Source organism: Thermochaetoides thermophila, assembly GCF_000221225.1.
Source record: "Thermochaetoides thermophila DSM 1495 unplaced genomic scaffold scf7180000011815, whole genome shotgun sequence".
NCBI classification, from domain to species: Eukaryota; Fungi; Ascomycota; class Sordariomycetes; order Sordariales; family Chaetomiaceae; genus Thermochaetoides; species Thermochaetoides thermophila.
In genome coordinates, this window is record NW_006383031.1 from 904024 (window position 1) to 931682 (window position 27659).

The 27659-nt window shown below is 51.0% G+C and overlaps 6 protein-coding genes and 1 non-coding gene across 7 annotated transcripts; 5 read left to right on the forward strand and 2 right to left on the reverse strand.

The window, feature by feature from the left end:
* Positions 1-156: 156 nt before the first annotated feature.
* On the reverse strand, positions 157-567 carry CTHT_0018670 (uncharacterized protein; the record flags this gene model as incomplete). Its single annotated transcript, XM_006692299.1, has 1 exon — positions 157-567. One exon carries the CDS (start codon positions 565-567, stop codon positions 157-159), a length of 411 nt encoding a protein of 136 aa, XP_006692362.1.
* Positions 568-5239: 4672 nt separating this feature from the next.
* On the forward strand, positions 5240-5912 carry CTHT_0018680 (uncharacterized protein; the record flags this gene model as incomplete). Its single annotated transcript, XM_006692300.1, has 2 exons — positions 5240-5266; positions 5493-5912. The coding sequence occupies 2 exons, from the start codon at positions 5240-5242 to the stop codon at positions 5910-5912; spliced, it is 447 nt and encodes a 148-aa protein (XP_006692363.1).
* A 1961-nt stretch (positions 5913-7873) lies between these two features.
* CTHT_0018690 (uncharacterized protein) lies at positions 7874-8722 on the forward strand (the record flags this gene model as incomplete). Its single annotated transcript, XM_006692301.1, has 2 exons — positions 7874-8207; positions 8277-8722. 2 exons carry the CDS (start codon positions 7874-7876, stop codon positions 8720-8722), a joined length of 780 nt encoding a protein of 259 aa, XP_006692364.1.
* A 295-nt stretch (positions 8723-9017) lies between these two features.
* CTHT_0018700 lies at positions 9018-9115 on the reverse strand. The gene is made up of 2 exons: positions 9077-9115; positions 9018-9054 (listed from the first exon to the last, which is right to left on the reverse strand). It is a non-coding gene; the product is annotated as a tRNA-Gln (tRNA).
* A 3259-nt stretch (positions 9116-12374) lies between these two features.
* On the forward strand, positions 12375-14344 carry CTHT_0018710 (uncharacterized protein; the record flags this gene model as incomplete). The annotated part of the gene is made up of 4 exons (XM_006692302.1): positions 12375-12834; positions 12893-13102; positions 13262-13438; positions 13554-14344. 4 exons carry the CDS (start codon positions 12375-12377, stop codon positions 14342-14344), a joined length of 1638 nt encoding a protein of 545 aa, XP_006692365.1.
* A 7080-nt stretch (positions 14345-21424) lies between these two features.
* On the forward strand, positions 21425-22826 carry CTHT_0018720 (uncharacterized protein; the record flags this gene model as incomplete). The annotated part of the gene is made up of 5 exons (XM_006692303.1): positions 21425-21621; positions 21685-21920; positions 21987-22363; positions 22425-22607; positions 22671-22826. The coding sequence occupies 5 exons, from the start codon at positions 21425-21427 to the stop codon at positions 22824-22826; spliced, it is 1149 nt and encodes a 382-aa protein (XP_006692366.1).
* A 2495-nt stretch (positions 22827-25321) lies between these two features.
* On the forward strand, positions 25322-27227 carry CTHT_0018730 (uncharacterized protein; the record flags this gene model as incomplete). The annotated part of the gene is made up of 3 exons (XM_006692304.1): positions 25322-25492; positions 25548-25904; positions 25971-27227. 3 exons carry the CDS (start codon positions 25322-25324, stop codon positions 27225-27227), a joined length of 1785 nt encoding a protein of 594 aa, XP_006692367.1.
* Between the last annotated feature and the right edge of the window lie 432 nt (positions 27228-27659).

Genomic DNA, 27659 nt, shown 5'->3' on the forward strand with positions numbered 1-27659 from the left:
AAAGTGAGGGATTGTTGGTCCGTTGATGCTCTTTCAACATGATCGAGGATCGAAGTATGAGAGACTCGATCGGAGTTGGGAGGCAGCGCCCTCGACCCTCTCCTTGTCCCAGCCTATTGCCGGCTCCGCGCTTGATGGCTGCTTTAATCGACGAAATCACCGTTCGAACCGGTTGAGACGACCTGTTACCGGCGACTCCCAGGTTATGGTGATGTTGGAAGGCTGTCGTATGCTTCGAGAGGTCTGTTGCGGTTTTCGTGAATGCTTGCCCGCCGAGGCGACCTCCAAGTGGTTCACCACAGGGGTGACGATGGTACTGGCAGTCTTCTCTTGGATGTGGATGCGAACATGCTGCGGCTCATGAGGAAGCGGTTTCCTGTCGCCCTTGGGATATGGCGTCGGTGTACGGTACCGCACAGGTTGGCCACTGGAGGTCTTGGATCTTGACCTCCATAGCGCGGGAGGAACAAGCCAGTTGGGTTGCCTACCCAGGATCTTCTCGTCGTCATAGTCGGATGCCAGACGAGACGAGCCTCGTGAGGCGCACCGTGAGATAGCAGAGCCCATAGTGATTAGCGTAAAGAGGAGTAGAAGTAAAGGCGGCCTGGTACTGGCACAGACAATGACGAAGAGGGTGATCCTGGGAGGGCAGCACCAAGTGACTGTGGACTAGCAAGTAGTGTTCAGGCTTCAAAGCGGTTTGCAGGCTTCCGGAGCGCGCTGATAAAGTAGTTGGGAGTGTTGACGGTGGTTGTAGCCCTCTTACACGGCGGGCTGCGGTACATAAAAATGGCGCAAACCGGTTCCGGCAGGGAGGGCGGATGGACGGCAGCAAGTTGGGGTAAGATGGGCAACCTGACGCTCAGCAGATGCAAGCAGCAGGATGCAAGTTATGAGTGGAGGACAAAGTAGCAGTGGAGAGAGTGTTGGCACGAGCTAATGCCGGATACTGAGGAGTGAAGCAAGACAGGCGACTCAAAGGCCACAATGGCGACGCATTGGCATCACCAAGTGTCCGAGCCGTTTTATTGTCGGGTGCTGGTTGGGAAACGGCTGCTGGATATTTATCTGATAGCTCCAGCTGGGCAGTAGAAAGAGTAAGCCGCATCCACGACGCCGTCCACAAGCCATGTGAGCATGGCCCAGTGGGACTGAGAGGGATTGGGACACTAGAGAGCTGCGACACGGTGGTACCACGCAGTTATGGTGAATTAACCCCCCACAGAGACCGTCTTGGCACACGATTTTGACCAACTGCAATGCTGACGACGCGGGAGACAATGTAGATCAGATTGGCCCAGAGGTTCGCCCGCGCTCCGGACGCAGCGCAAGCCCCGAAGTGTACAAGCGAAGTTGCTCTGGTCTCTGGAGGGTGAATGAGCCGGGCGGATAAGAAGACGGCGATGGAGAGATGGAACACGGTGGTCGAGTGGGACCAGCCAGTGAGCACTGATGATGCACGTCTCCTGCTGTGGCATCGTTGAGTCCTCCTGACAGCAGCACAAGCTACCAGGTTGGTGTGCACCTAAATTTGGCATGATCATGGTCTATGTTGATGTTCCATTGATCTCAGCATTGGGCGATGCTGAAGAATAGCCCCGCCGTGTCCCATGTCCTGCGTGGGTGTGGGCAACGCATCAAAACCCGTCGAGGGAATTGCCCGGTTTCCACTCGGATCGCAAGCGAGAGAACGCGGGGAAGCGCAGCGAAGGGAACCTTCTCCACACCTGTCCCCACATCTTCTTCAATGCCGGGAAAAACGGCGCTGCCACGACAAAACCACCTCATGCACGAGACTCTCTCCTCTCACCCGCGACTACCAGAACAGACAGGCCCAACGGAGCGAGAAAGTTCCCACTCAACAATATTGCTCGTTGCCTGGACTGTCGTAGAGCCAGTTTCAACATCGCTCCTCGTTCTGGAGGACGAGCAATGCCTCCTGCCTTTTCGAGTCCCCGAGTCCGGATACCTTCTCGCTCGAGGTTCGTGGCGACGACCACGGCAGGCTTGGCTCGCTGCCAAGACGCTCTTACCCATGCAGATCCTCTCGGCATCGTGGATCACGGCCCGATTCGGCATGCCTCCCACACATTAACCCCTGCAGGACAGCCGGCTGCCACAGCCTCGCAGGGCAACCCGGGCAACGAGGAAAGCCATCGACGAAATCTTATTATCGCCCCGCAACCGGAAGCCAGACCAGGAAAAAACAAAATCTTGACGGGCTAGTTCGATGGGTCGAAAAGCAGAAAGGCCATTCGGGCCATTTTTGACGTTGCTCAGGGCTGAACTTGTCATCATGGTGCTACACACACCTCACTGACTCTCCCTCAGCCTGAACGCGTCATGATTCTGCATCTTGGGGCCTCGTTTTTTCTCGCCTACGCAATCCAGCTCCAAACCCTGTGTCCCGTGCCCCTGATGCGACGTTTTCCATCCTGACAGCCTCCAAGGGGCAAACTACGCGTGGTGTTCTGCACAACAGCTTGGCGGTGTGGCCATCGATCTTAGCAACGGTCGCCTGATGCTCCAATGTCCAGTCTTTACAATCCACGGACGGCGTAGAGGTGTCACCGATCTCTTGGCGACATCTAGGAGGCCTCGAAATTGCCATCTTGTCGACTCACACTGCCGCTCTTGGCACGGGTTCACACAGAGCTTCGGCGCTGACCGCTGAGGCATTGGGCACAGACGATGCAGAAACTCGTCTTGCACACGCGGCTCTCGGTCTCCGAACTGAAATGAGAGATAAACAGAAGAAGGCACAGACATTGGACCTCCACATCGCCAAGGCGCGGGTGTTTGACCGCCTTCCGCTCTGTTCATTTCAGAGACATCCCTCGATTGTCGGACATCGACCAGCAAAGCTAGAAACTTGATCACCTACGATTCCAAAAAGCCGTCAGACGTCGATTCGAAGCATCACCAAGATTTTTGCGGCATTTGATGTTCGCTCAGCTACCGCGGTTTAAAATTTCTACGCAACTTCTCAGGCCCAGTCTTACTTCAATCTTCCATCCTTGCTACAAGACAGAAGACTTTGACTTACATCCACAACCCAGACCTGAGACCCAACCGACGGGTAAAGTCTCACGACCCCCTCCCTTTGCCCCCATCAGCTCATTGTTCCCCTATCGATTTAGACTCCAGGAACTCTGATACAGACCCGCATCGCCATCGCCAAGCATCATATGCCATCCTGTCCTCCTCTTGGCACACTCTGGGTCCCGGCAACTGTGCCCGCCAAGCTGTTACATCTGGCGAGAAAGACTCTTGGCATACCGGCTTCCACTCCCATTATCAAGTTGTGTTTCACAAACGCCGTCTCTTTTGTTGCCCTCTCGGAGTCGCCCCGAAGATGGGTGACGACAACTCTTTGTGGTTACGAACCATGGGCATTTGTGTGATAGATGGCACTACAAGTCGACATTTTCGATAGACAGTGCCAGCAAACATCTCCACCAAGTTAGTTGTTGCCCTGTGTAACATGCATGCCATATCCCAAGGCACAATGCCGCAGCAACTCAGTGTGGTGAATCTTGACGCCTCAGATCAAGTACATATCAGTCCCGTCGGGCATCTATAGCGATGTCTAAAAACAGCTCAGTGTATTGCCATTATCTTGTCTGACAAGCACCATTATGTACTCCATCGTACAACACATCCTTTACTACATCACCTACTCGGCATGGAATATTCTGGACATCTCATCATTATGCCAACTTACAAACACTGAATGATAACTCTATGTGTTTGCTCAGCAACACCGCCATAAAAACACCCGATGGCGCAGCCCTCCTGCAGTTCATGCCTTAGATGCAGCCTGCATTACAGCAATGAAACAAAGTGTCAGTAAACAGAGAGTTCTACATGGGAAATTCAGTCAATTCTACATTGTCTCAGTCATGCTATTCTTACACTGCCTAGAAAAAGAAGAGCACGGTTCAAGTTCCATTCTGCCGCATATCGTATCCAAAATACCTCAACACTGGCGTTAGAGAATATCTTCTCAGCTTTGCATATGCGGCCCACAACGCGCAAAAACATCCATGCATCTGCATCATGTTGCATACGTTGAGTTTCAGAGTGTTCGCGAACATGACGGGCTGACGGTCTTCTGACGTTTCATTCACTCTCGAAGTTCTGCTGAAGTATTCAGCGGTTTTCCCTGCTCTCAGCACAATTTTCCATGACGGTCAGATCAGTCATCATTTGCCACATGTTTCTGGTTGTAAATCAACAGTCGAAGCAGCACTTGCTTACTTGCATAGCGTAATGGTCTCTGACTGTGAGCTGATGGCACTTACCTTAGGGTCTATCACCAATCTAACTACACCTCCTCACTGAAGTGATAACAATATCTCCCGTAGAAGCGGTCGTTCTATGATCTGATATAGCATTTCAAAATTGCGAAACAGATGTACTCAATGTAAAGGGCACATCTGCAAGCGGATGGGCCAGGCTTTGGCCCTTGGCCCTTCAATGCAACATGAGATCGATCGGGCTAATGCTAAGTGTCAATTTTCACATCATAATACGTACTCCTTCCAACACAATGGGTCTAAAGCTGTGTCTGTCACACACATTGCGCATTGGTGATGGATAACAGCGACCAGCCTCATATCTTCCCAACGTGGTGGTAGTATTGGCGGAATTGCCCCCAATCAGGCTTTCGTCTGAGATGAAGATGGCGATTACCGTCATGGTTTGTCGTCGACCTCTACGCTAGACCGCGGCACCAACTGTTAAGGGCATCAACTCGGCGAAAATGCATCAATAGTATTATTCCTTCCTAATCCTTGTGACACCTGTGTCTCAAATTCTCATCATGATGCCTTTTGGTTCGAACTGTACTAAAGGTTGACTCATGACCTCGACAAAATTTTGCGCTCGCTTCTGGACACGACACCATGCGCGAAAAACTAATCTTTGATCCTTGATTTTTTTTTGAAACTTCTTTCCTCACAGCGGAGTTGTTCTTGTATGAGACATCAGACCATACAAAAACCATCTCATTGCACAGAATCACTGATCAAGTTCGAAACAGAGATTTCTGGAACTCTTGTCGAATTCATTTGTGCTCCTGCCCTAGCTAGTCAGAATGGGTCAGCATAGACTGTCTTAAAAACCCGCAATTCCCGATCTCTACAGGCCCAATACTTACACAAACTGGGTTTTCATGCCAGTGCCGCAGGAAGCAGAGCGCATCTTGAGGCTACTTTTGTCTTGAACTCGACCATTCATGCAAGATGAGGAGCTGTTACGCAAGGTACGATTCCATGGGGAGACGTACCCTGTCATCCCGGGCCCAATGAAAGCCGTTCCAGTGGCAGTAACTTTGCATGCCATGGTTTGTCTGGTCGCCGATGAGATTCCCAATCTCCGTGGAGCAGGCAACAAGCATCGCCATATCACCATTAACACCACGCATGCTGCCTTCTGGCTCGCCACAATGACCCTAGCTTGGCTTGATGGCGAGTCAACGCCGGCTTTAGCCCTCCCAGGGCAAGCTGACATCCCTTCTTACCGACTGGGTGCACGGCTGGCAAGCGACTGCTCTCCTCCTCCATGCAATAGGCATCTGTCCTATGGCGACTCCCAGCGTCTGGTACAGCCCCCATGGCTCCCTCAATACCGAGCCTATGCTCCGTGCCAGGGGCATCGATCCCCACAACCCCAGCATTACCAACACCGCCGCGGCAGCAGCCCGCATTGCCGCTCATACTGCCCTCTTCACAGCTGCCAAACTGCACCACGGTATGCCCTTTGCAGGCGCTGCGGCGCGATCTGCAATACCCCAGCCCATTGGCTCGCCTCGCACACAGGTCCTGAAGCTTCTGCTGTGCCGCTCATCGATGTCCGGACGCAACCCGCGCATTCGATCCCCTTACTTCCTGTCCCCTACTCACGTTTAAACTCTACAGACCGCCATCACCTGGCTGGGATCAAGGTCGCCTCCCTCACCAGATTCATCGCTGGACCATGTATTCCGACAACCCTAGCAGCATTAGGAGCAAACATGGTCCGCGTGCATCCCCCGCAATTGAAGGACGTGAATATCTTGCAGTTAACGCTTACCGCCGGGCAAAATACGGTTGTTCTCGATCTTCGTAACACTGAAGGCCGGGCGAAGCTGTACTTCCTCGAAAATGCGGATATCTTTATCCAGGGGTATTGTCTCTCAAAATCAGAAAAAAGTCTGGTCTGACACTGGATGGTGTCTTTGGGGTAGCGCCGAAGAGGGGTCAGGGGGTTGTCTATGCAGCAAACTCTTTTGGTGAGAAGGCTGGCGTATTCACGGGACGAGCGGGACGCCAACAGATGACGGATCGTCTTACGGGCGCTGCGTCGGTGATCGGGAGGGCTTACAAGATAGCGGAGAAGAGCAGAGTAGGAACCGGAAATTATGGGAGAGTGTGTCCTCCCCTCGCTGCCGGTAAGTGACATGCTCCGTGGACCGATCGGCGCTGTGGGAGTTACGATGGCGTTGAAAAAACGGGTTATCAAAGGGGGCAGATGGATCGTGAGGGCTTCATTGGTGTTACACGGACATGGAAGTCCAAGGAAAATGGGTATCCCTGACTTCCAAACACAAGGGACACAAGGGACACCCGAGATAAAATGATTGTGAGAGGCGCGAACCAGTAGTTGATTTCAGGAGATAGTTGGAAGCCGCATGACCGAAAAGAATGAACCGGATGGCCGAGAAGATTCTCTAAAGGAAGGCAGTCGGACACGACGGACTTCTCTTGGTTTTCCTCTCCCGAACACAAGGACACTGAGGACCAAAAAGATTATTACACGTATTAATTGACTTCGTTGCGCACCCCACATCGTCAATGGCCATCATCTAACCCATTTGACCCATTGTCAATCCCTGCCTGCACCAGACCAAGTCACCCGTTACAACTGGTAAGGAATGATGTGTTCCTGCTCTCCGAAGACGTCGGCTTATACCTGTACAGACGGTCAGGGAGTGTAAGGGGAGGTTCAGCTGGACTAAGATGAAGGTCGAGCATTGCGTGTTGGGTTTATTTAGGATTGTATATGCGGGCTGTGGTGGGCATGACGTGTTGGTGGGGTATTTGGAGGAGGAGAGTGAGCAGTGGCAGAATTGGAAGGAGAGTCCATTTAGAGGAGGGATGAGATTGAGTGTGTTGAGGCCAGTGGTTAGTTCTGTAGATGAGAAGGGAGAGGAGGGGGGGTGCAGCCGGGTTGGAGGACGTGCAGTATGTGCTATGTGTGGTTGGATACGAAAGAGGCTAGTTTTGTCTGAGAGTTGAGCCTTTGGGTTTGCATGGTTAATAGAATGACGGGGCCTCTTGAATTTTCCTCAACTTTTGGGTACTGGTTTGGTATTTTGACTTGAAGTTACATTGGCTGGAGGTATGATTTCGTATGTTCAATTGAGAGCCAACTCTTTGATGAGGTGATAAGTCCAAGTCATTGAAGTTGAGCCTCTTACCAGTCATCATTTGGACCAGGAAGAGGCCCGACTTTGAAACTTGAATCTTGATGAACCGAGCACCAGGCTGTTAGCGGTTTGCTTATTTCTTTAATGATTAGCTATTGAACACATGTTCTGCACTTACATTTGATGTGATACACTCCACAAGCTCATCTCATGTCAATCCCATTATTTAGTTCATAATCTCGCACAGATATGTGAGCTGACTTGGCAAGTGGGACTGCTAAGAGGCCAAGACATGTTTATATCCACAAATGTTCAGCCGTATGAATCGCGACATTTCCCGACTCAAACAAAGCCCACTTACCGACCCCTAACCCGCACAAATACACAGCAAGGTCTGACACATAGGTAAACATATCATGCCGAAGACAATCATCCTCATCAGGCACGCAGAGGCCTTACACAATGTTGACCGTAAGCTCCGACCCCTCATCCTGCATCCCGGTTCCCAATCTCCAGCGCATCATAACCAATCCGCTAACCACTTGGCCTTCCCTTCCGGGGGTCGACTACAACACAGTCGCATACCATAGCGTCCCCGACCCGCCGCTGACCGAGCACGGCCACAAGCAGGCCTCCGAGCTGCGCGAGGCTCTGCGCGCTGGCATTCTGCGCAACCGAAAAGTCTCGCGCATCATCGTCAGCCCCATGCGCCGGGTGCTGCAGACTGCACACATCGCGTTGGATTGGCTCATTGAGGGGGAGAAGGTACCTGTTGTAGCGGATGCTAGGTGGCAGGGTGAGTTTGGAGTCATCGCAATTCATTATCTAGACGCCGCGAGGTGTGAGAGGGCTAACTCATGAGCAGAGCTCTACCCCAAACCGTGCGACACCCCCGTGCCCCTCTCGCAACTCGCTCCCGACTTCCCCAAAGTCGACTTCACCCAATGCGCCAACGACCCCGTCTATCCGGACAAAGCATCCTCCGCGGCAGCGAAGTACCATTACACGCGTACCGCTGTCTTGGCACGCGCCCAAGAAGCGCTGGGCGAGATTTACCAGCTCATGGAATCTAACTCGAGTCAGGATGAAGTTGTCATCGTAGTGTCGCACTCGAGTTTTTTGCGCGTCGGGGTGACAGGGCGGTGGTTCTGGAATGCGGATTATAGGGTTTTTGATTTGGTGAAGGGGGATCCGGGTAGGGGCGAAAGGGAGTATGAGCTGGTGGAGTGGGAGTTGACCAAGGGGAAGGGGGGGATGGGGTGGAGTAAGGAGGTTAGGGTTGAGATCGGTGGAGGATTACCTGATGCGTGAGGATGGGAATGAGCGAATGGGAAGGTTTTGTATGAAAGTTTCGATGGGATAAAGAGAGGGAGAGAGAAGATATAGACTGATGGTGTTAGGTTGGGTTGTTATGAGAACTGGTGGGTTTCTCTCATACTTTACGCGTGGAGATGGGTGGGTCCACGAGGGGAAGGGCGTGATGCAAGCCCGCAAAAACTTAAGAAAGGAAGATAATAATTAGAGAAAAAGAATCGGCGCGATTCCTGGACGAAGCTTGATTCAAAAAATTGAGATATATAAAAAAGGAAGTACAGGCAAAAGCGCAAGGTCCCACCCGGACTCGAACCGGGGTTGTCGGAAGGTTCTTAGGGAATCAAGCTGATTCCTCAGAATCCGAAGTGATAACCGCTACACTATGGAACCTTGGCAGAGAGTTAGCCTTAGTTAAATTTATAAGGCTTGATTGATTATCCTGAGATATCACACAATATGACTGGCAAAGATAACCAGACAAGAAATCAATGGTAGCCTCTACAACCACGTCTAGTTCAAGCTTGTTTCCAAGGGACTCTTCTTCCATCAGGCCTACTAACTACGCACCGCTACCTTCTCTCAACATCTCTCGTTCTCCTCGTTCAGGCCTTTGGTTTCTGAAGAATTAAGATCTCAACACTGTCAGCAAAGCCTCAACCATCCATCCTGATAGTCAGTGCCCCAGACAATCCGATCAAGATTGAATTGAAGATGGACCATCTAGTGGCTGCTAAGCACAAGATTAAACACATATGATATACGCAGGATTAGTTCAGTGTTTGTTTTGCTACTGATGAACTAGCAACCTGAGATATTAAGGATTGTTACCTAAACCCTACCTTTGCTTAATTGATGTTCAAAAGGATCCTGTATATTTTGGAAGAGAAACTTAATCACTATTTCCCCATGTGACTTAAGAGAATATGTGAAGTGAGAATGAAGGCTATCAAGGAAAACGGAGTGTCCAAGGAATAGTGCACCTTGACAAAAATAGTACCAAATTATAACGATCCAGACAGACCTCTTGGGATGGGTTTAAGAGTTGTATTGCTGACTGGAGAGTTTCTTGGGCCGGATGGCTCTTCTTGGAATCTATATACATCTCATGTACTCTTGTGGCTTCTCTTCATTCTTCCTCAGCAGCACAGACTGTTGAGAGTCAACATCCTTGGGTGTTGAGGAACACTTTCCCAATGTTCAGTTGTTAGGGGTAAATATCCGAGTTTGATGGGTCACAACTACCTTCTACTCTGATCAGTGAGTTGCACGGAAGCTGCTCTCCCCGATAGAGTCATTGTTGGTCGTGACACAAATAACTAAATAAAATAGAAAGTGGCCCAGTCACACCAAGTTCTTTTACCACACTAAATTGTCAAAAAAAAAAACTATGATCCCCAATCTCCTGTCAATTCCGTGTCCCGATCGTTGCATCTAGCCATTCGGCACAAGTGTGCAGTGGGGTATCATGATTCATGCTTTGAGAGTGTTTTCCCTACTGCACTGATTTTGAGCCGCTCTATTGGAGGAGGGCATGATTGAGATTTCCAACAAGGTAGTCAGCTACCATGGTGATGTTCCTTACCCCTATGTGTCAAACACACGGACTTACTCACATCAAGCCAATTTGAATATCTCTAGCACGATTTGAGTCTCTTCCATTGCTACCTTCGGTGTCCAGCTGCCATTCACGAACTTCTGGGTTACCACAGTAAGTGCCTTTGTCTTGGATGACACGAGTCCAAAGACCTGATTCATCATGTCGATGTCTTCCGAGAACTCCACTATTTCCAGTGGTAAAATAATTATCAGCATCAGCGTCTTCACCAGACATGATTAACACCTCCTAGCCTACCCTGTTGATGGCTTCACCAAGGTGTGTTCAAATCTTTAAGACCATTGGCTCACGAATTGATGCATGTCTTGCGCATTTCTGTGAAGTACTGAATCTCATTGAAATTTTGATCTGTTGTTACTATCTATGTTGGACCCGGAGCTACCCGTCTTGTGGATAATCCCATGATAAGCTCCATCCGGCGCTCGAGAGGGTGTTCCAATCATAGAGTATCTGTCGGCTGGTCATGATATCACTCCTTAGGAAAAGTTTGTAGGAGTAAAGCAGATAATGTTTAGCAGAAGTAGCTGTTTGTAAGAACGTTTAAAGTGTTTGGGGTCGTGATTATTCACCAATATTGAACTGACTCATATAGTGCAGTATTTATACATTGGAAGTCAGTGTTCCTCAAATCAAGCGGACGATACCGAGAAGAGTTTTCTGTCCTTAGATGACTTTGCTGTAAAATGGCTCGTAAAAATGAGAAATCTCATTTTACCAGTGGCCTTTTAAGCATCCGACAAAACAACCAGATATGCGTTCATTATCACCCTTGCTTTGTCTGACATTTGTCCCTTGCTTACCTTGACTCCCATGGAATGTACCAAAGCAAGCCTAGGCGTCCACTGTTACCTCTTTGCTATTCTTTTGTTTGGTCACCTAGCTTGAAGGCGGCTACGTATGTAAAATTTCCATAGAACACGATTCATTTCAATCCCGATCGGTGCTTCAGAAGTTCAACCAAATATTCATTCGCCGTCCTCTGCTAGTTTCTGCAGCAGTTGAAAGCTTGATAGGCACATCAGCCGGTGATGATTGTCTACATGCGGATGCCTGATGTTTGCTAACAGCATGTGAGCTTGTCTGCTATCTAAAGCTCCTTTTCAGCGCAAGCCACCAATCATGTTCCGTAACCAGGATCGATTTCTGGCTGCTGCTTCCCCTACTCTGTGTAACCATCCAACCATGGGCTCAACGCTTGGTCGTGGCGTAGCCAGCTACCTGGCGGCATAGTGCCCCTGACCAGAATGTCAGCAAACCTTCCTATTTCGGCCGCTATTCTGCGGCTGTGTAACGGCCTGCGCTTAAACTGTGGGGGCCGGAGTTTTCGTTTGTTAGCATGTTAGCAACCTTTGCACAGAGACTACAGTTTTATGTTACGAGGCTAACAACCAAAACCATGCCACATCTTACAACTCTATCCATGCCCCCGTTTGGGGGCTGTCAATGCACCGCAGCTAGCAGACCTAGCAGAGGGTCAATCGGAATACCCTCAAAGGTACCCCAGCCAAACTACCCAACACTTATATCCACTCATTGGGCATCCCACCATGAATGAACCTGGATACCCCATCTCTCCTCGTCGGATTTTACTGTCCTCGTAGTCTTCGTCTATGAGCTATACGGGTTAAGTCTACAACTCCTGAAGAGCTGAAGATATGGATGCTCACTCCACAAGGATACGTCTTTCTTCCCGTTCCCATGGTTCAAGGCGAATACTCGGACAATCCACAACCATCTACTAATCACTCAAACAATACAGCCTTCTATTCCTCAAACAACCTTGACGCGCCTTATATTTACGTTGAAAACCCGCCCTCCAGTCACTCATACCAACCAGTCCCATCTGACGATCACTCAGGAGGCCCATCCTCTAATCACTATGACTCCTCAAACCAGCTGCTCAGCGAAAACTGCCTGGACAAACCCCAGCCCGACGCCCACTCCGATTCAACCATATCTAACTATGCCTGGAACTTCCCCTGGTGGAGCGTTACTTGGCGCCTAACCAGCTCTGTTCTTTTCAGCATCCTAACTATGGTCGTCCTTTACCTACACGCCGACAAGCCTAGCCTGGACCTGTGGGAACGACGGATCTTCATCACACTGACTATCCTCTTCTCGTCGCTTGTCAGCTTGTCAGTGGGCTCGCTGCTTGTGGTGCTGGGCGCAGCCTTGCGCTGGCCGTTGCTGGCGTCGCGGGGGCATACTCCGCGGGAGGTCAACCTTATCTTGAGCATGGCTAATCCCTCGGGCTCGCTCAGGCTGCTGGGGTATTACTCTGGAGGTTGGGACAGGGGAAGGTTACGGTTCAGGAAGTGGAAGGCTACGACGTGGGTGGTGCTTCTGTATCTGGTTGTGAATATTATTGGGAGATTGAGCATTGCCATCTTTGGTTTGTCGTATGGCATGAATGAGAGCGTGGTCTACCCGGCTATGGTCAACGATTTTGGGAATAAGGGGTTTATGCAAGAGAGTTATATGTTGCGGGATTTAGGTGGGTCTTTCCCTACACATGTAGTAACAGGGGCTGACAGAGAACTGCGAGAGTGTAGCACAGGCGGCTAGATTCAGCATCACGGGAGTAGTGAACGTGCCTACTCCATTCAATAGATCAGACCCCTCAACTTATAATATGAATGACATTGGCGGGCTGGGCCTGAAACGTAGTGTCAACAGCGAAACTGGCGCAGTCACTTACACATATCCTCTCCGCGAGTATCGTGGACCAGAAGAATACCCTTCATCTGATAGGATTATGCACAGTTCGTCCACATGTAAGGGCCGCGTTGTTTATAATAGAACTGTATACGAAGATGGGAAGGTGATAGGAAGTCTATCTGGTAAGCAGAGCATCTTCATGTTCAAGCCACTCATCCATTGATATGGCACGGGACCAAGACTTACCACTCTCTCACCACAAGATGGTAATAGCACGCTCCCACAAGACAGCCCCACGTTCATGTACATACTGGATGCCCTCGATGGGGATGCTGCGAGCCAGTATGCAACGGGTCCCGACTCACTAACAACTCACTATACATGGGCTATGGACTGGGACGAATCTAAAATAGGCGACCCAGCAGCCTGCGCGACCACATGTAAGTAGAATGTGGCACCGTGACACTAGACTGGGTACGGCACAGTTCCTAACAAACTTTCCTCCTGCCCCCACCTTCTTCCCAGACATCCACCTGGGAGAAACACAATACGCAGTAGTCAACTGGCGCGGCAACGGCACCATCTCCTTCTTCTACGAATGCACCACCTGCCTAACCTCCAACTCCGGCATCCCCGGCCTTGACACCTCCATTCTCTCCAACTTCAACTCTTCCCGCCTGCCCTACGCAGCCGGCATCCTCCCCCGCATCAGCCCCTTCGACTACTTTTACGACTATTCTGGCCCGAGCGGCGAGTTCGTCGCGCGCGTCTATAGCTCCTCCTCAGAACGCATCCACCAGCCCCAACTCTTCGAGCTGCCTGACACACCATACTACTTCTACCTAGAGCCCAAATTTCACACTAAACCCGTCCCTCTCAATTTCGAAATTGAGATCGCCCACCTCGTAGCTCGCCTCCCCATCCTAGCCATCATCGGCGCTGAGCGTGAGCTCCCACGCAAAACACGCGATCCAAACGCCACGTCGGCAGACGCATACATCGTAACGAATCTTGAAGTCAAGTGGCCAAGAGCATTTGGAATCTTAGCTGGGTTAGTGGCAGGGCAGGTGCTGGTGATTGGAGTTGCGGCAGTTGCAACAAGGAATGTGCCGATCAGGGACCACGACAGTTTGTTGTCTGTAGCAAGGCTCCTGCGCACGGCGATGGAAAAGATTGAGGGACGGAGTATGGCGTCCGGAGAGGAGCTGGCAGAGTGTATTGAGAGGGAGCTGCGGCTTGGGGAGGGGATGAGGTACGGGACGGAGATAGTTGATGAGGGAACGAGGAGGGTGGATTTGTGGGAGGGGATGGGAGAAAATTTTGAGAGGGATAAGAAGTATGTTTGAAGGATTAACAGTAAGAAACAGAGTGAACAGAACGGAACGAGTGCTGTTGTGATGAAAACATCAAATATAGGTAGGAAAAATGGCTTGGCTAACCAGTTGGGCGAAAGCTCAAACCCCTTCCCCACCTCCTTGAAGATCTTCTCTATCTAACACATCGAATAGATTTCAAACGTAATTACTTCGAAAACTTATGATTTTATTGTAAAAATATAAAATCATCACTGATAATGATAACTTTGTAACGGTCTCAGGTCTGCTGTCAGATACCAGACATAACGCCTGATTTGAAATATCCTCCATACTCGCCAACACATAGTAGGTCCCAATGATCACGGGTGTAATACACCCTTGCTTGACCTCTTCGACGCTAGTAGTCGCTGTCAGACTTAGGGTTCTGCTTCGATGGGAGTCCCAGATGAACTCTTGTACCGACTCCTCTAGTAGCATGATAACTGACTGTGACTTGCTCCTTGAAATCATCATCGACAATCGCATCCGCACCCATCTCAAATAAATCAGGCAGACCCCGCACATTTCCACGCATACAACCGAACTCCTCAATCTTCTTTGACGGTGCTAAGTACTCTCGCCCGTCATGATCCTTATTGTTTGGACCTGGCTAGGTTGGCTCAATGTAACGATTCCTTTTGTGTCAAACTGTAAACTACCTTTTGTTACGATGTGATTGATCGTCCGATGCAGATATCGGTTATGTAAGCTAGAAGTAGTCGACTCTTTGATGGTGATCTTCCTCAACCCCCAACCTTGGGGCAGCCAGCTGCAATTACATACTTCTCAAGTTTTTGTTCCAGTTCATTCCTTCTTCAGCCTTCCATAATTATGTGGGATTGTGTCGAGATGTTGAGTTAACCGTTCGCCTTTCTCCATGTTGGCTGGTTTTCACGATCTCTCATGACGTCCGATGTTGGCAACCGTTTGAATGCCCAAATTCCGGAGCCATTGAAGTCAATGATCCAACTGAACTAACCCTTGTGTTTAAATGATGTTTATTCTGCGCAAGAACACAAAAACAAACACTTCTTGTTGGGCAAGCGTCTAACTCAGGTTCCAGTTCTAAGCAAACCAACTTAGCTAGATGCCAGCTATATTTGACCCTATATTACATTCTTGTAGAACATCTCCCAATGATCAAAATGACGGCATATTCAATAGCTTGCTTGAACGATACAAAGCCAGGGAACTGCGACCGGAAGGGATCAGTCCTGTGCTGTTGGAACCTAGGTATTCCGTGAACGGGACTATGGACGACGCAGAGCAATCAGAGGGGACGATAAACACTCCTGTCAACGGCAAACATCAGACTACCAGCCGTTTTTGTCTCCTTTTTGTCCTCATCAGCGGTTCTTGGATGTGTAATCAGAAGGGAGATACCAGCAGGGAGGTAACCCCCGCATCGCGGCCACGAGTTGTAGTGGCACAGATGCAGGTAAATACTTAAAGTTCGATTGGTTTTCGATGCATACCCTGCGTCCAGAATACTCGGCATTTTCATTCCGCAAGAGATCTGCTGCTCTCCAACATCAGCAGTGAAAAAAAAAAAAAAATTGAGGTTGGCTTCATTGCGCAATGACAGATCATTGATGGACGGAACTCTGAAAGGCAGCTATGCTCAGCCTGGGTTGGTTATCGATAAATCACTGGACCAACTCTCTTGATCCCACCAAATGGAAAGCTCTCTCCAGCCTTTAAGCAATAATCCCGACGGAGGTTTTCGCCTGCCGACTGCCACAGCTGATGACTAGGTCAAAATGGCACCACCTTGCTGCTAACGAGCTAAGGATTATCCATGCGCGCGCCCGTCATCCGTTCTTGTCATTTGTGTTCCCCGTCATAACTTCAGGTCACAAAGACATCTCGGACTCGTAGCTGCGCGGGAAGAGCTGACAGCATTTTCCTTTTTGGCAGATGATCCAGGTTGGAGCGGGCACACATCGGCTATCCTCAAGCCAGAGACCCAACCCCTGCTCACATCTCCTTTCCATCCATTCGGATCACTTCGGATGCAAGCTCTCGAAGAGCTAGCCCTCGAAGAGCTAGCCCAGGCGACGAGCGCGACGTCGAGTCCAACAGCGTGGCAAGCGTGATCTTAACCTTGGTGATAAACAAGGCATAACTACGACCATCCTGACCTCCTAAGATGTGGGGATTGTTCAATCGCCACTAAGAATCAGCTTAGCAGTCGTATGACGAGCACTCTCATCCGTGGTTGTTGCTACTCTGCAATGCCAGTGTGCGTGTAGACGACGTGCAACTTGCATTCCGGAGGTGGCATACATGTGGTGGTGTAGCAGCAGCAGCACACATACTACTACGTGTCCACGTGTTGTCGTCTAGCCGACACGACGAGGTCGGTGCTTTTGGCCGGGCGACGACCTTGGCGTTGACCAGGAGGCCATCTCCTCGGATCCCGAGGTGCGTCCACTTGGGATCTCCACCTAGCAGATGCACTTCTTTCTCGTTTGGATGAAGCTTCGAATTCCCGCTTCCTCATCTGAGTCAGCCAAAACAACAAGCAGCGACTATTGACGGATGCAGATTGACGGGTGATGAAAGGATTTGCCAACGTGAACCTGCACTCCACTGACTACAGCCAGATCAGGGATGACATCGCTAAAGGAAAGCTTACGTGCCCGAAGCTTTTCACGGCGCGCTCTCTGCAATAGGTCCGTTGATCTTTCAGACCCCCTTCCCCCCACACTAGCAAGGTGTATTACTACTGTATCTTGTTCGACCTGAGACCTCGGAATACCGCAGGGTGTTGCGTGCTGCTGACTATTTTTGTTCCGTCCCACGCGTCTGGTTCTGCCGTCCCTCAGCGGCAACGAGGTCGCAAGACGGTGAAGAGTGAGCATGGTTGCCTCCAGGGATGAAATCAGGGGGATGGTGACATTGAAGAAAGGGGGATATCCAAATTGAGACTCATATCAGACGGTGAGGCTTTGCAGAGTGACACCCAAGACAACAAGGTGCTCTAATTGCGGGGAAGGAAAAGCCACTGAACTAGGAGCAGTGCAGCCGTACGTAACTTGTTGTGATTGATGTTCGCCATGCTAACCCCCATCGCTACACGACGCGGGGGGAATGTCCTGGTCTGGCGCTAAAACACAAGTTTACGGGACTGTCGCTAAGGTTAGTCGACGGGGATGCAGGAAAAGTCCCGCCGGCGGCGGCAAGCGACAATAGACAGGGCTTGTCTTTGTCCGCCCTCGGCAACGATGATCCTAGCGTGAACGTTGGGAGATCCACCCAGCCTCTTTTAGCGTCGCTGACAGATCAACAACCGAATACGTCAAGTGGCCACCCAAGCCTGCCTTGAAACTCTGGCGGACTGTTTGGTCCGGAACCGGGACAAAGTTTTTGCTGGAGAGAGAGACGTCCATCTGAAGCTCAAAGATTCGACAGAGGGCTGGCTATGTAATTGAGAAGAGCACCATCAACAACCAAGAATAAACTGACGACACAGCCATTCACAATATGTTTTAATTGTTTGAGAACAGTACCCTAACACCTTGTAAGCAAGGTGGCAACGAAGATGCCGCTGCTAACGTAGTGCGAACTGTTGGTCCCTGGTCTGCTAGGGACAGACTCGTCCAGAATGGGGAAAAAGCCCATTGTCAGTAAGAGCTAGCACTTTCATCGCAGAGCCCTCGAACCCCATTACCTTGCTAACTAGCAAGCGAGGGGGCTAGAGCAGACTAAAAATCTGGCCGTAGTGACCCAGATTGGGAGGAGGCTGGAGCTAGAAAGTATTAGCCGTATACACCTAAGCTTAACTATAGTGAAGTGAATCATGTCAACAGACAGCATGTAAGTCGATGTCCCATGTAATAGAGATGTCAGCTTGGCGTTTTCATTGAGAAGGTTCCCCGAGCTCTTGGGCCCCGATGACTTGCGTCCACGTTGAGGCACAGCAAAGAAGGTCCGGAAGTCTCCGAGCTTTGCCATGTGCTTGCGTTGTGTCTGCTGATCCAGAGACTCGGGAAGGAAGATTACCGACAGCGGAGAGGGAGTGCCACGTTGTGGCCTGGTCGGCTTCTGCAACCATGAGTGGCCAGTCGGCTTGTTCTGATAGTGATAATTGTCCGTAAGGTAACCTCGAGGGCATTCCTGAGCCGTGGCGCTGGGAGTCTGAGCGTCCAGCAACACCAAAACGTAAGGATCACCGCTCGACCTGCAGGATGGAAAATTCGATGCAACGATAGGTCAGCTGGTGGCAGTTGGCCAAGAGGATGGGTGGCCAGGGGTCGGAAGGTGGGAGGACGAAGTAAACTTGGGAATCAACAAGAGAGAGCCACTCGCCCTGAGGCTAACCGCTCCCGTAGATCGAGGACAAAGAATACGAGAATGGTTAAAGGTTGCTCGGAAGGTGGGGATACCCTGGATAAGCTGGGGGATAAGCAATACCCAGCTCCCCTGTCGAGCTCTACCATAACCAACTGTGTAAACCCCGCCTTGTCTTTGCCAAGTTCATAGCTTCGGTTGCGTCGGCAGCAAGAGTAGAGCTCATTGATCATACCACGAGCTTTGGCTAATGGTTCGAAATACTTCACTAGCTCGGGAGGACGCTATCTCCCAGCACAAAGAGCCCGTAGGCACTCGGTCCAATATGCATGGCTTGAGCACCTGGGGAGCTGGGGAAATCGGTAAGCGAGACAAAGAGCGGGGAGAACGCGGATCACTGATCCTCAGTTTCTCCGCTTGGCCAGAGTTACTACAGTTACAGGTTGAACCGATGCATCTTCTATCAGCCGCGGATTAACAATTTGATCAAAATGCGGATCCATATTTGACAGCTAGATCCTAGATTACAAATTCCTTCAGCTGAGTGTGTAGTGTGACAGCACAATTGACGCGCTCATATCTACTACCTCGAACACAAGGCAGGCTGCGATTTTGTAGGATTCTTCGATTGCTGCTCGTCAAGGTTGAGCACAGTCGCCAGGGTTCTCAGAGACGCAAGCTGAGGAGCGAGAAGCGAGCGCGCAGGGTTGCTGCCTTTCGATTTGTGATACTTTTCTGTTTTCGTTCTCGAAGGATTTTTGCAAGAGGGACAACCCCGAAATTTCAGGGTGGCACTTGCCATTTTGCCAGATTCTGTTGGTTGTTAGCTTTGCTTCTTTCCTCGAGAATCCTTGAAATGTAACCCAAATGCCCCGTTATACCTTATCACCTTAGATAGCGCCCCGCTTTAGCAATATCACATCTTCCCACAGGCGCGGAAGTTGTCCGAAGGGTCCGATCCGCTCACAAACCGAAAAAAATGGTGAACCTCGCTCTCGTAGAAATCCCAACACCGACATAGCAACAATTGCACCCCTCTTACAGTACCTCACAGTCTCTACGGCATTCTCTTGAGCCGTTTTTGCTGAGCGTCCATTACCGGATATCCGAGTCGATACGTTGTATTTTTGATGTATGCCTTGCAGCTAACAGCATGCACCATCCCCGCGCGCGCGGGATAGTGTCGAGCGTTGATTTGAAGGACTGGCTCTTACATACAGAGGGACAAGGGTGGGAGTGCACATTCCCAACACTCAAGAGTATCGCCAACAGACCAGGGACTCCCTCTCCGCTGTAACCTTGACTATGCCTTCGGCTGCAAGAAGAGGGAAATGAGAACGAAAAACACGCAATCTTCCTAAATCGTCGAACGAACAGCCAGTAATAGCATCTTGGGATGCAGACTGCAGCTAATAGTTCAGTTTCGGCTCTGAAAGTTGACGCTGGCGAAGATCGTGATCGAGACAGGGCGGCTCTTTGTGAAGGTTGCACAATGTCGCCCGGCAGCCCGGACAGCCGGCCCATACAGTGCTTACGCACGTCCGCCCGGTGGCATTGTGTGACAGAAACCATCGTAAAGAAGCACAAACTAATGAACGACTATGACGCGATTTGCGCCATTGGCCTCAAAAAATGAAGTGGGAGATGCAGAATACTGCAACCCTAGCTCCTCTCGAGCCCGGATTTCTGATGTCTCTTTGTGCTGCGGCTGGCCTGCTGGCTGGAAACCAAAGGAGAAACGGACATTGCTATCAGCAATTGCGTGTCCCCAACAAGATCGGCCTTTTTGCTATTAGCCTATCTTTGATTTTACGTTGCACCGAGCTGCAAGAGGGTGTGCAGTATAGTATATGCTGGGTAAGTATCTGTAGGAGTGTACGAACTCTAATCTTTGCTGACGGCTATCGGTACATACTGCACTTCTAGAGTAAAACTCAGTGTGGCGGGCACCCTGATCGACGTGGGAGGGCAAACAGTTGGCGCGGAAAATTAACTTCTTAGTGGCGGCACTCATTCGTCAACCACAACATTCCCTATGCTTTGTGGCGTCGCCGCTTTGGTATTAGCCAGGCCCCCCCGCCTGCGGCGTCTGGCTGCTTGGCTGCGGAGACGGCCCCGGTCCCCGGTTCCCACTCGCGCAAGCGACGACGTGAGTGGACCGGATCTCGGCGGGCATCTCCCACTGCTTCTATGCCTTCGACCCTAGGCCGGATGTGGCATGGCCGGGAGCAGGATCCTGTGTGCCTGTGCGCCCCATTCCACGTGCATGTAACCGTCCACCCCCGTCGGCCCGCCCAGCGTCGCAGGGGGTGGCGGCAGACTGTTCACTACGCCAGGGCAGGGGACACTTTGCGAAGTTTTGGGAAAAAAGAGGACATCAACAACGCGACCCATGCAGCAATTGCTCCGAGAAGCGACTCCCCTGGTTCGGGGAGACCCTGTCCTGCCGAGAGGATGCAGAGAAACTCAGAGAGAGCAGCCAGGAAACCACCTTGACGACCCCCGGTACTTCCCCGTTGCAACCTCTCGTCACCTACGAGGCTCCCGGCCACACTCCTCCCGTTCCAGGTGTACCAGGGGCGATCCATGGTTGAGGTGTCGCACTCGCCGGATGGTTATAAGATGCTTCCCACGCCCACGTTTCATGCTTCCCGCTCTCTGTTGTCACCAGGCTCAGCCGTCTCTTCAACTTCATCATCAACACATTCGTCGCCGCCGACGCTGCTGTTTCTCTCGCTTCTTGCTTCACACAGCAGACCAGACTAGACCGTCGCCATAATGAAGTTCCTGTCTTTCGCTATTGCCTCCCTGGCCGCCGCCTCGGGCGCGTCGGCCATCAACCTGCCGTCCTTCGAGCAGTTCGCCATCGACTCCGGTCTTGCGCTCGCCGGTCTCAACGGTATCGCTCTGGTCAACTCGGCCTTCCATTACAAGGGCGGCTGCAATCCCCTGAACGTCAAGATTCGCCGGGAATGGTACGGAATCCTCAGTCTAGCTCGTGGGTGGAATTAGGGGGGGTCAAGGCTGACTGGAAATAGGAGGACATTGACCAAGAGTCAGCGGAGGCAGTACATTGCCGCTGTGAAGTGCGTCCTCAAGAAGCCCAGCATTCTCCCCAACGGCTGGGCCCCTGGGTCGAAGTCTCTCTTTGATGACTTCACCTGGGTGCACATGAACCAGACTCTGTTCATCCACAACACCGGTAACTTCCTCATCTGGCACCGGTACTTCATCCAGCTCTTCGAGGACGAACTTCAGAAGTGCGGCTACAACGGTAGGTGCTTTTGAACCTTTTTTATTTTATTTTTTTTTGGAGACAACTGAAGCTGACATATTTCAGGCGGTCTTCCCTACTGGGAGTGGGGATACGATGTCAAGAACCCCCGCGACTCGCCCGTCTTCGACGGCTCCGATACCTCGCTTGGTGGCGACGGCGAATACATCCCCAACAAGCCGAACGTCGAGATCACGCCGATTGGCTCTCCCGGTCCGATCATCCTCAAGCCCGGCACGGGTGGTGGTTGCGTCAAGACCGGCCCATTCGCCGGCATGATCACCCACCTCGGTCCCAGCACTGAGGCCGATCCCAACCAGGACAACCCGCGCTGCCTCAAGCGTGACCTCAACCCCGACTGCGCCCAGCGTTTCACCAGTTTCCGCAACACCACCGAGCTGATCCTTAACTCACCAAACATTGAGATCTTCCGTACTCACCTGGTATGTTATGACTGGTATTGTTTGAGGAGTCATATTGGTTCAGTGTTAACAAGTACAACAGGAGGGCGACCCGCGCTACACCCCCTACTCGCTTGGTGTTCACGGTGGCGGCCACTTCACCATTGCTGGTGACCCCGGCTCGGACGCTTTCATCTCCCCTGGTGACCCGGCCTTCTACCTGCACCACTCTCAGGTCGACCGTGTCTACTGGATCTGGCAGATGCTTGACTTCCAGAACCGTCAGGTATGTCCCCAGCCTCTCCACTCTCTGAAACTATAACTGCATGATGCTAATGTTTTGATCCAGACTGTCTTCGGTACCCAAGCCATCATGGACCTCTGGCCCGCTCCTAACACTACTGTCGAGGACGTCATCGATATCCGCCCGGTTGCCAGCAAGACCTACAAGATCAAGGAGCTCATGAACACCGTCGGTGGCCCGCTATGCTATATCTACATTTAAATTGTGATATAGCGTTATACTTTCGCTTTTCTTTCCTTTTCCGGCTTTGTTTTGATACACGCACATAGTTTTATCATTCATCTCATGGGAGTTTCGGCATACTGTTTCTACAACGGGATGGTCATCTGGTGTTCATCTAAGTCTTTCCACTGCCTTGGACCAGACATCAAAGACTGATCGGTTTATCGGGCTTTTTTTTGTGTTTTGCAACGTAGTGTAGGAGTGTTTTGGCCAAAGGCTCCTCGAATCAAATCTTAGTCATTAATGGCCGTAATTTTACGGGTACATCGCCCAAGATTTGTGCCGTCGATCCGTGTTTCACCTGCTGCATCCGTTTGAGCCGCTTAATGGGTGACCTCGGATGATGCCGACCGAGTGTACTGATCTGAGCCAGAGTATTGCTGAATCTCCAGTGAATATAAGTTTGGGTAATGTGTTCTTTGGGCTTTACAGCGCTAACAATTGTCTCCAATAGGTTGTGAATTTATTGTTTACTTCCCCATTACTCATACTTTCATCGCAAAACCCTAATCCTAGTGCTACCCCGGCACACAAAGTAAGCCCACCTCATCTCTAACATAATTTATAAATGTCTCTTATCATTGGCTAATGACTCCTTCTTTTCTCCACAACCCTGTCACCGTTCGCCAACGGCCAGACAACGGGCTCACCGATACAACGATTTCGACTCCTTGCGACGGCGCGAGCTGTTGCATGATGTCTCGATGCTCCGTGCAATTTGCGAGCAAGTACGGTCGCACCGAGGCGGAGGGGGTTAACGCAACCGGCCAACTGACTGGTCAATCAAGCATGCAATTGCAAGCGCGCCATTCGCTTGGATAAGTATCTTCTCTTGCATTCGATTCGAATCGCAATCGCCAGACCGCAACTTAAAAAAACGATTTTAAAGGTCGCTTTTTATTTCCGCACAGCCGCGGTCAATTGCAACTGCATGGAGGAAAAGACTTGTTGGACTTTTCGAGAGCCGTGCCGAGGCAAATCTCCAAGCAGCCAACAGCCAGAACATCAAATTTGGCCGGTCGAATCGAACCATTTACTGTTGCATTCGATCGGATCTTTTATTTCCATGTTTCATCGGTGACAATTGTTCCAAATAAACCTGGAAGGTTGGTCATAAATTTTTTTATAAAGAATAATTGAATTCAGGACATCTCCACATCACTCAGGAACCATCTCATCCCATCTCAAACTTAACCGATCGATCGACAATCGAATGTGCGTCCTCCGCTGTGCATTTGGGTGTGTGAGTGGGTCTTTTCCGCTGGCCACTAGCAAAAGGAGACCGGCCGTGCAGCAGCATCAGCAGCGTTGACTCCCCCTCCGTCTTGTCCCGCTGCCCGTCGGGGGGTTCAGCTCCCTCCGTACAAGAAGCCAAGCCCGATTGAGATTTTGAGTTTGCACGTCATGACAGCTACCGTCGAATTGAGTGCCGAGACGACGCCGTCGACCGTTAAAGCAATGAAGAGTTGCAAGCTCGGCCCGTGGGCTTGGAGGGCGAAACTATTGAGGGATGATGCACATGCTCCCGATTGGTGTCATCGGCGGCTGGTGAGACGGCCGGTCGGGTGTTTCATTTGATTTGGAGGATCATGAAGCTATCCGCTATAAAAAGAGGGACGGCGCCATGCAGATGGTACATGCTCACCTTGAGGTGAGAGCAAGGTGAACAGGACATGAGTCAAAAGTTCTAGGCCGGTCTTTGGTCGTAAAATGGGGAGAGCAAAAAATAGAACGAAGCAAACAATCGCGGGGGTGCGCATCGCTGCAAGCGCGGGCTTGTGCAGCGCGATTCGTCGGCGTTGTTTCGATCGCGGGTGACGGCGGCGCCTATTAGGCGCGCTTGTTTCGTTTCATGAAATTTAGGGCTGAAAACACCATCATGACTGGTTGTTTGGAGAATATACTATCATACACGCTGGCTTGGCTGATTTCGACCATAAGATAATATATAAGATGTTGTGCAGGACGAGAGATGGTGATGGCTTTTGTTCTATTCTCACCGGAGAACACTGTCAACCAAAAACAACGTCCTGTTAACTCTTTCCTTGTTTCCTTTAGTCTGTTTCCTTTTCTCTTTTTCCTTCTCTCTCGGTCGGGTATCGGGTCTCATAGAGGTCTTTTTTTTTAAAAAAAAAAAAAGTACGGGCTCTCTTTATTTCTCTCACAATTATAATCATAGCATTCAAGGTCCAGCGGCCTTCGGCAGCGCCATCCACCTTTCCTAGCTCTCCAACCAACAGTTGATCTGCTTTCAATCTCTCTATTCAAATCAGCACGCTGTCCAGGGGACAGCGTCAAAAAAAAAAACCGTCAAAACGGCGTCTACACGGCTTCCCGCTATTCCCGGCGATACCTACTTCCCGCCGCCGCCGACGGCACCTTTCCCGAAGCCGAAGTTTCCATTACGGACTGCGACTAAGGAACGGCCTTCTCTGCATATTGTTACCGAATTCCGGTCTCAAGGACCACTCAGGATGCGGTATCGACCGCCACAGCTAGGCGCTCTTGGTGTTACCTTCACTTTCGCGAGAGCTCTTCAGTTTGCTTCACTCATTGCCGTTATTGGGCTGTGTGCCAACTTTATCAATGATATAGCTGCTGCTGAGCATGATGCTCCTGCGGAGTTGATTGGTGCTCTCGTTGTGGTATGTATATTCCTGGTCTGTTAAGGAGTTCTTTTGATTTTGACATGGGTTACAGGCGGTTATTTCTGTCCTCTATGTGGTCATCACCTATATTCTCTACTACGATTCTATGCTTCCGCTATTAGTAGCCAGCGGGTTCGATGGAGTTCTCCTTATCGCAGCTATTGTTATTGCTGCTGTAATCGGAAAGCCCCTGCCGAAGCTAACTTGCTCTCGGCTGCTTGTTGCGAATGTTCTTACAATCACTGCCACACCCTTTTCTTTCGTAGCTCACCCTATCCGAACATCTACCGTCTCCAAGACGCTCTCCTATCCCGTCTTTGTTTCCCTAAGCAAGTCAACATGCATGGAGAGCAAGGCCGTCTGGGGCCTCTCCATCGCCCTCTGCATCCTCTTCGCCTTCTCCTCCTTCGTCTCCCTCGCCCTTTGGCACCGCGTCCGTCTCAGCGCCCTCCACACCAAAGACCTCGAAGGTTAGGGGTACGCGGGCGCCGCCAGGGACGTGGCGACGAGAAATGCTACCAAGCCAAAGAAGCAGCAACAGCCATGGAACATCGAGAACAAGCAAAACTTCGAGTCTGTCTCCCTTGACCCTGTTGTGCTGCCCCCTTCTATCCCGCCTGCCCCGCCGGTGCCCACCTACGCCCACGAGAAACCGCGATCTGTCCTGCCGCGTCTCACTGTGTCGACTGACCCTCGTTCTTCATTCTCCCGCCTCAGTAACGATTCTGACCTGTCGTCTGCTCCGACGAGTAGCTTTGATGTGGCGAGCCCTCCCCAGCAGGGTTTAAGGCCGCCGCCGGCGATGCACTCTCAGCGGTCGACTATTACACTTACGAATCCGGACATTCCTGTTAGGAGGGACGGTGAGGCGAGTTCCAGCTCGACGGACGGAATCTCGCCCTTGCTTTCAAGGGCTCCGTCCGCGCTGTTTTCTTCTCCCGGCTCCTCGACTTCCAAGATATCAAGTCCGGAGACCAACCTCAGGCGAAAATCTACCATCATCCCCGTTCCAGCAGTCCTCCCACTCGGGCAAATCCCCTCACCAACCCCTACCTCAGCAGGGGGCTCACTGCCTCCGGAGTACAAGCTCGTTCCAATTCCGATGTCGCGCTTTTCGACCGCACTGGCGGCGCAGATAAGCCTCTCCGAACAGACGGCCCGCAGCCCAACGGCCCCAGCCACTGAAATTGCCAAATTGAACCTAGGCAACCTCTCCGGCCTAGGCATCCTCTCCCGCTCCCTCAGTGGACGCCGTCTCACTCCGCGACAAGTCCCTGTGCAAGTCCCCGCGCAAGTCCCCGTTAAGGTCGAGACGCACGAGCTGCCGGAGAGAAAGCCTAACCCAGAGTTCCTGGGCGTACCTGGCGTCAACACAGGGATAGGGAAGGGGTTGACCACAGCGGACGTTCATTCCATTAGGGCAAGTATCGTTGAGCCCACGTCGGTGGTGACTACTAATCTTAGTCCCTTAAGTCCGAGTACGCTGGCCGGGGTGGTTAGTCCTTCGACGGAGTCTCTCAAACGAGAGGAAAGTAATGAGGTTGGGTTGGGGTTGGGGATATTTGGGAGTTTGAGGGGGAGAGGTGAGAAGGATAAAGAGAAGGACAAGCAGGGGAAGTGGGAAAGTGGAAGGCAAAAAAGGACGGTGTGGGATGTGGTCGATGGGTGGTGGGATCTGGGGTTGTTGGAGAGGATGGGAACCGTTAAGTCTGTTAGGAGGAAGAAGCAATGAGGGAAATGGGAATCGAGGGGGGGAAAAAAAATGGGTTTTGGAATAGAAGATTTGGGATGGTTGGTTTCCGGATAGGAGGGCCTTTTTTTTTAAAACCATATCGGCCCAGGTAGGCCGTGATCGTCCGGTCGGTCATTGTGTTTTTACTTTTTGGATATCGACTCTGCCTGATAATTGGTAGATTAATGTGATACCCTTGAATAAGAAATATGAATCGTATTTGACTATTTGACTAGGATGGCTCTGTTTATGTATGAATACAAGGGGAAGAGAACTTTGGGAGTGTTACGTGACTCCTTTCTGTCCTATGCGTACCTTGTTAACTTATCGAATGAAGGCTAGCCGATGTAGAGGAAACATTTTCCATAATATTAAGATAGGTAGAAGCTTCGTACTTTCTAGGTATATTCTAGGAACTCTACCGTCCTGGAG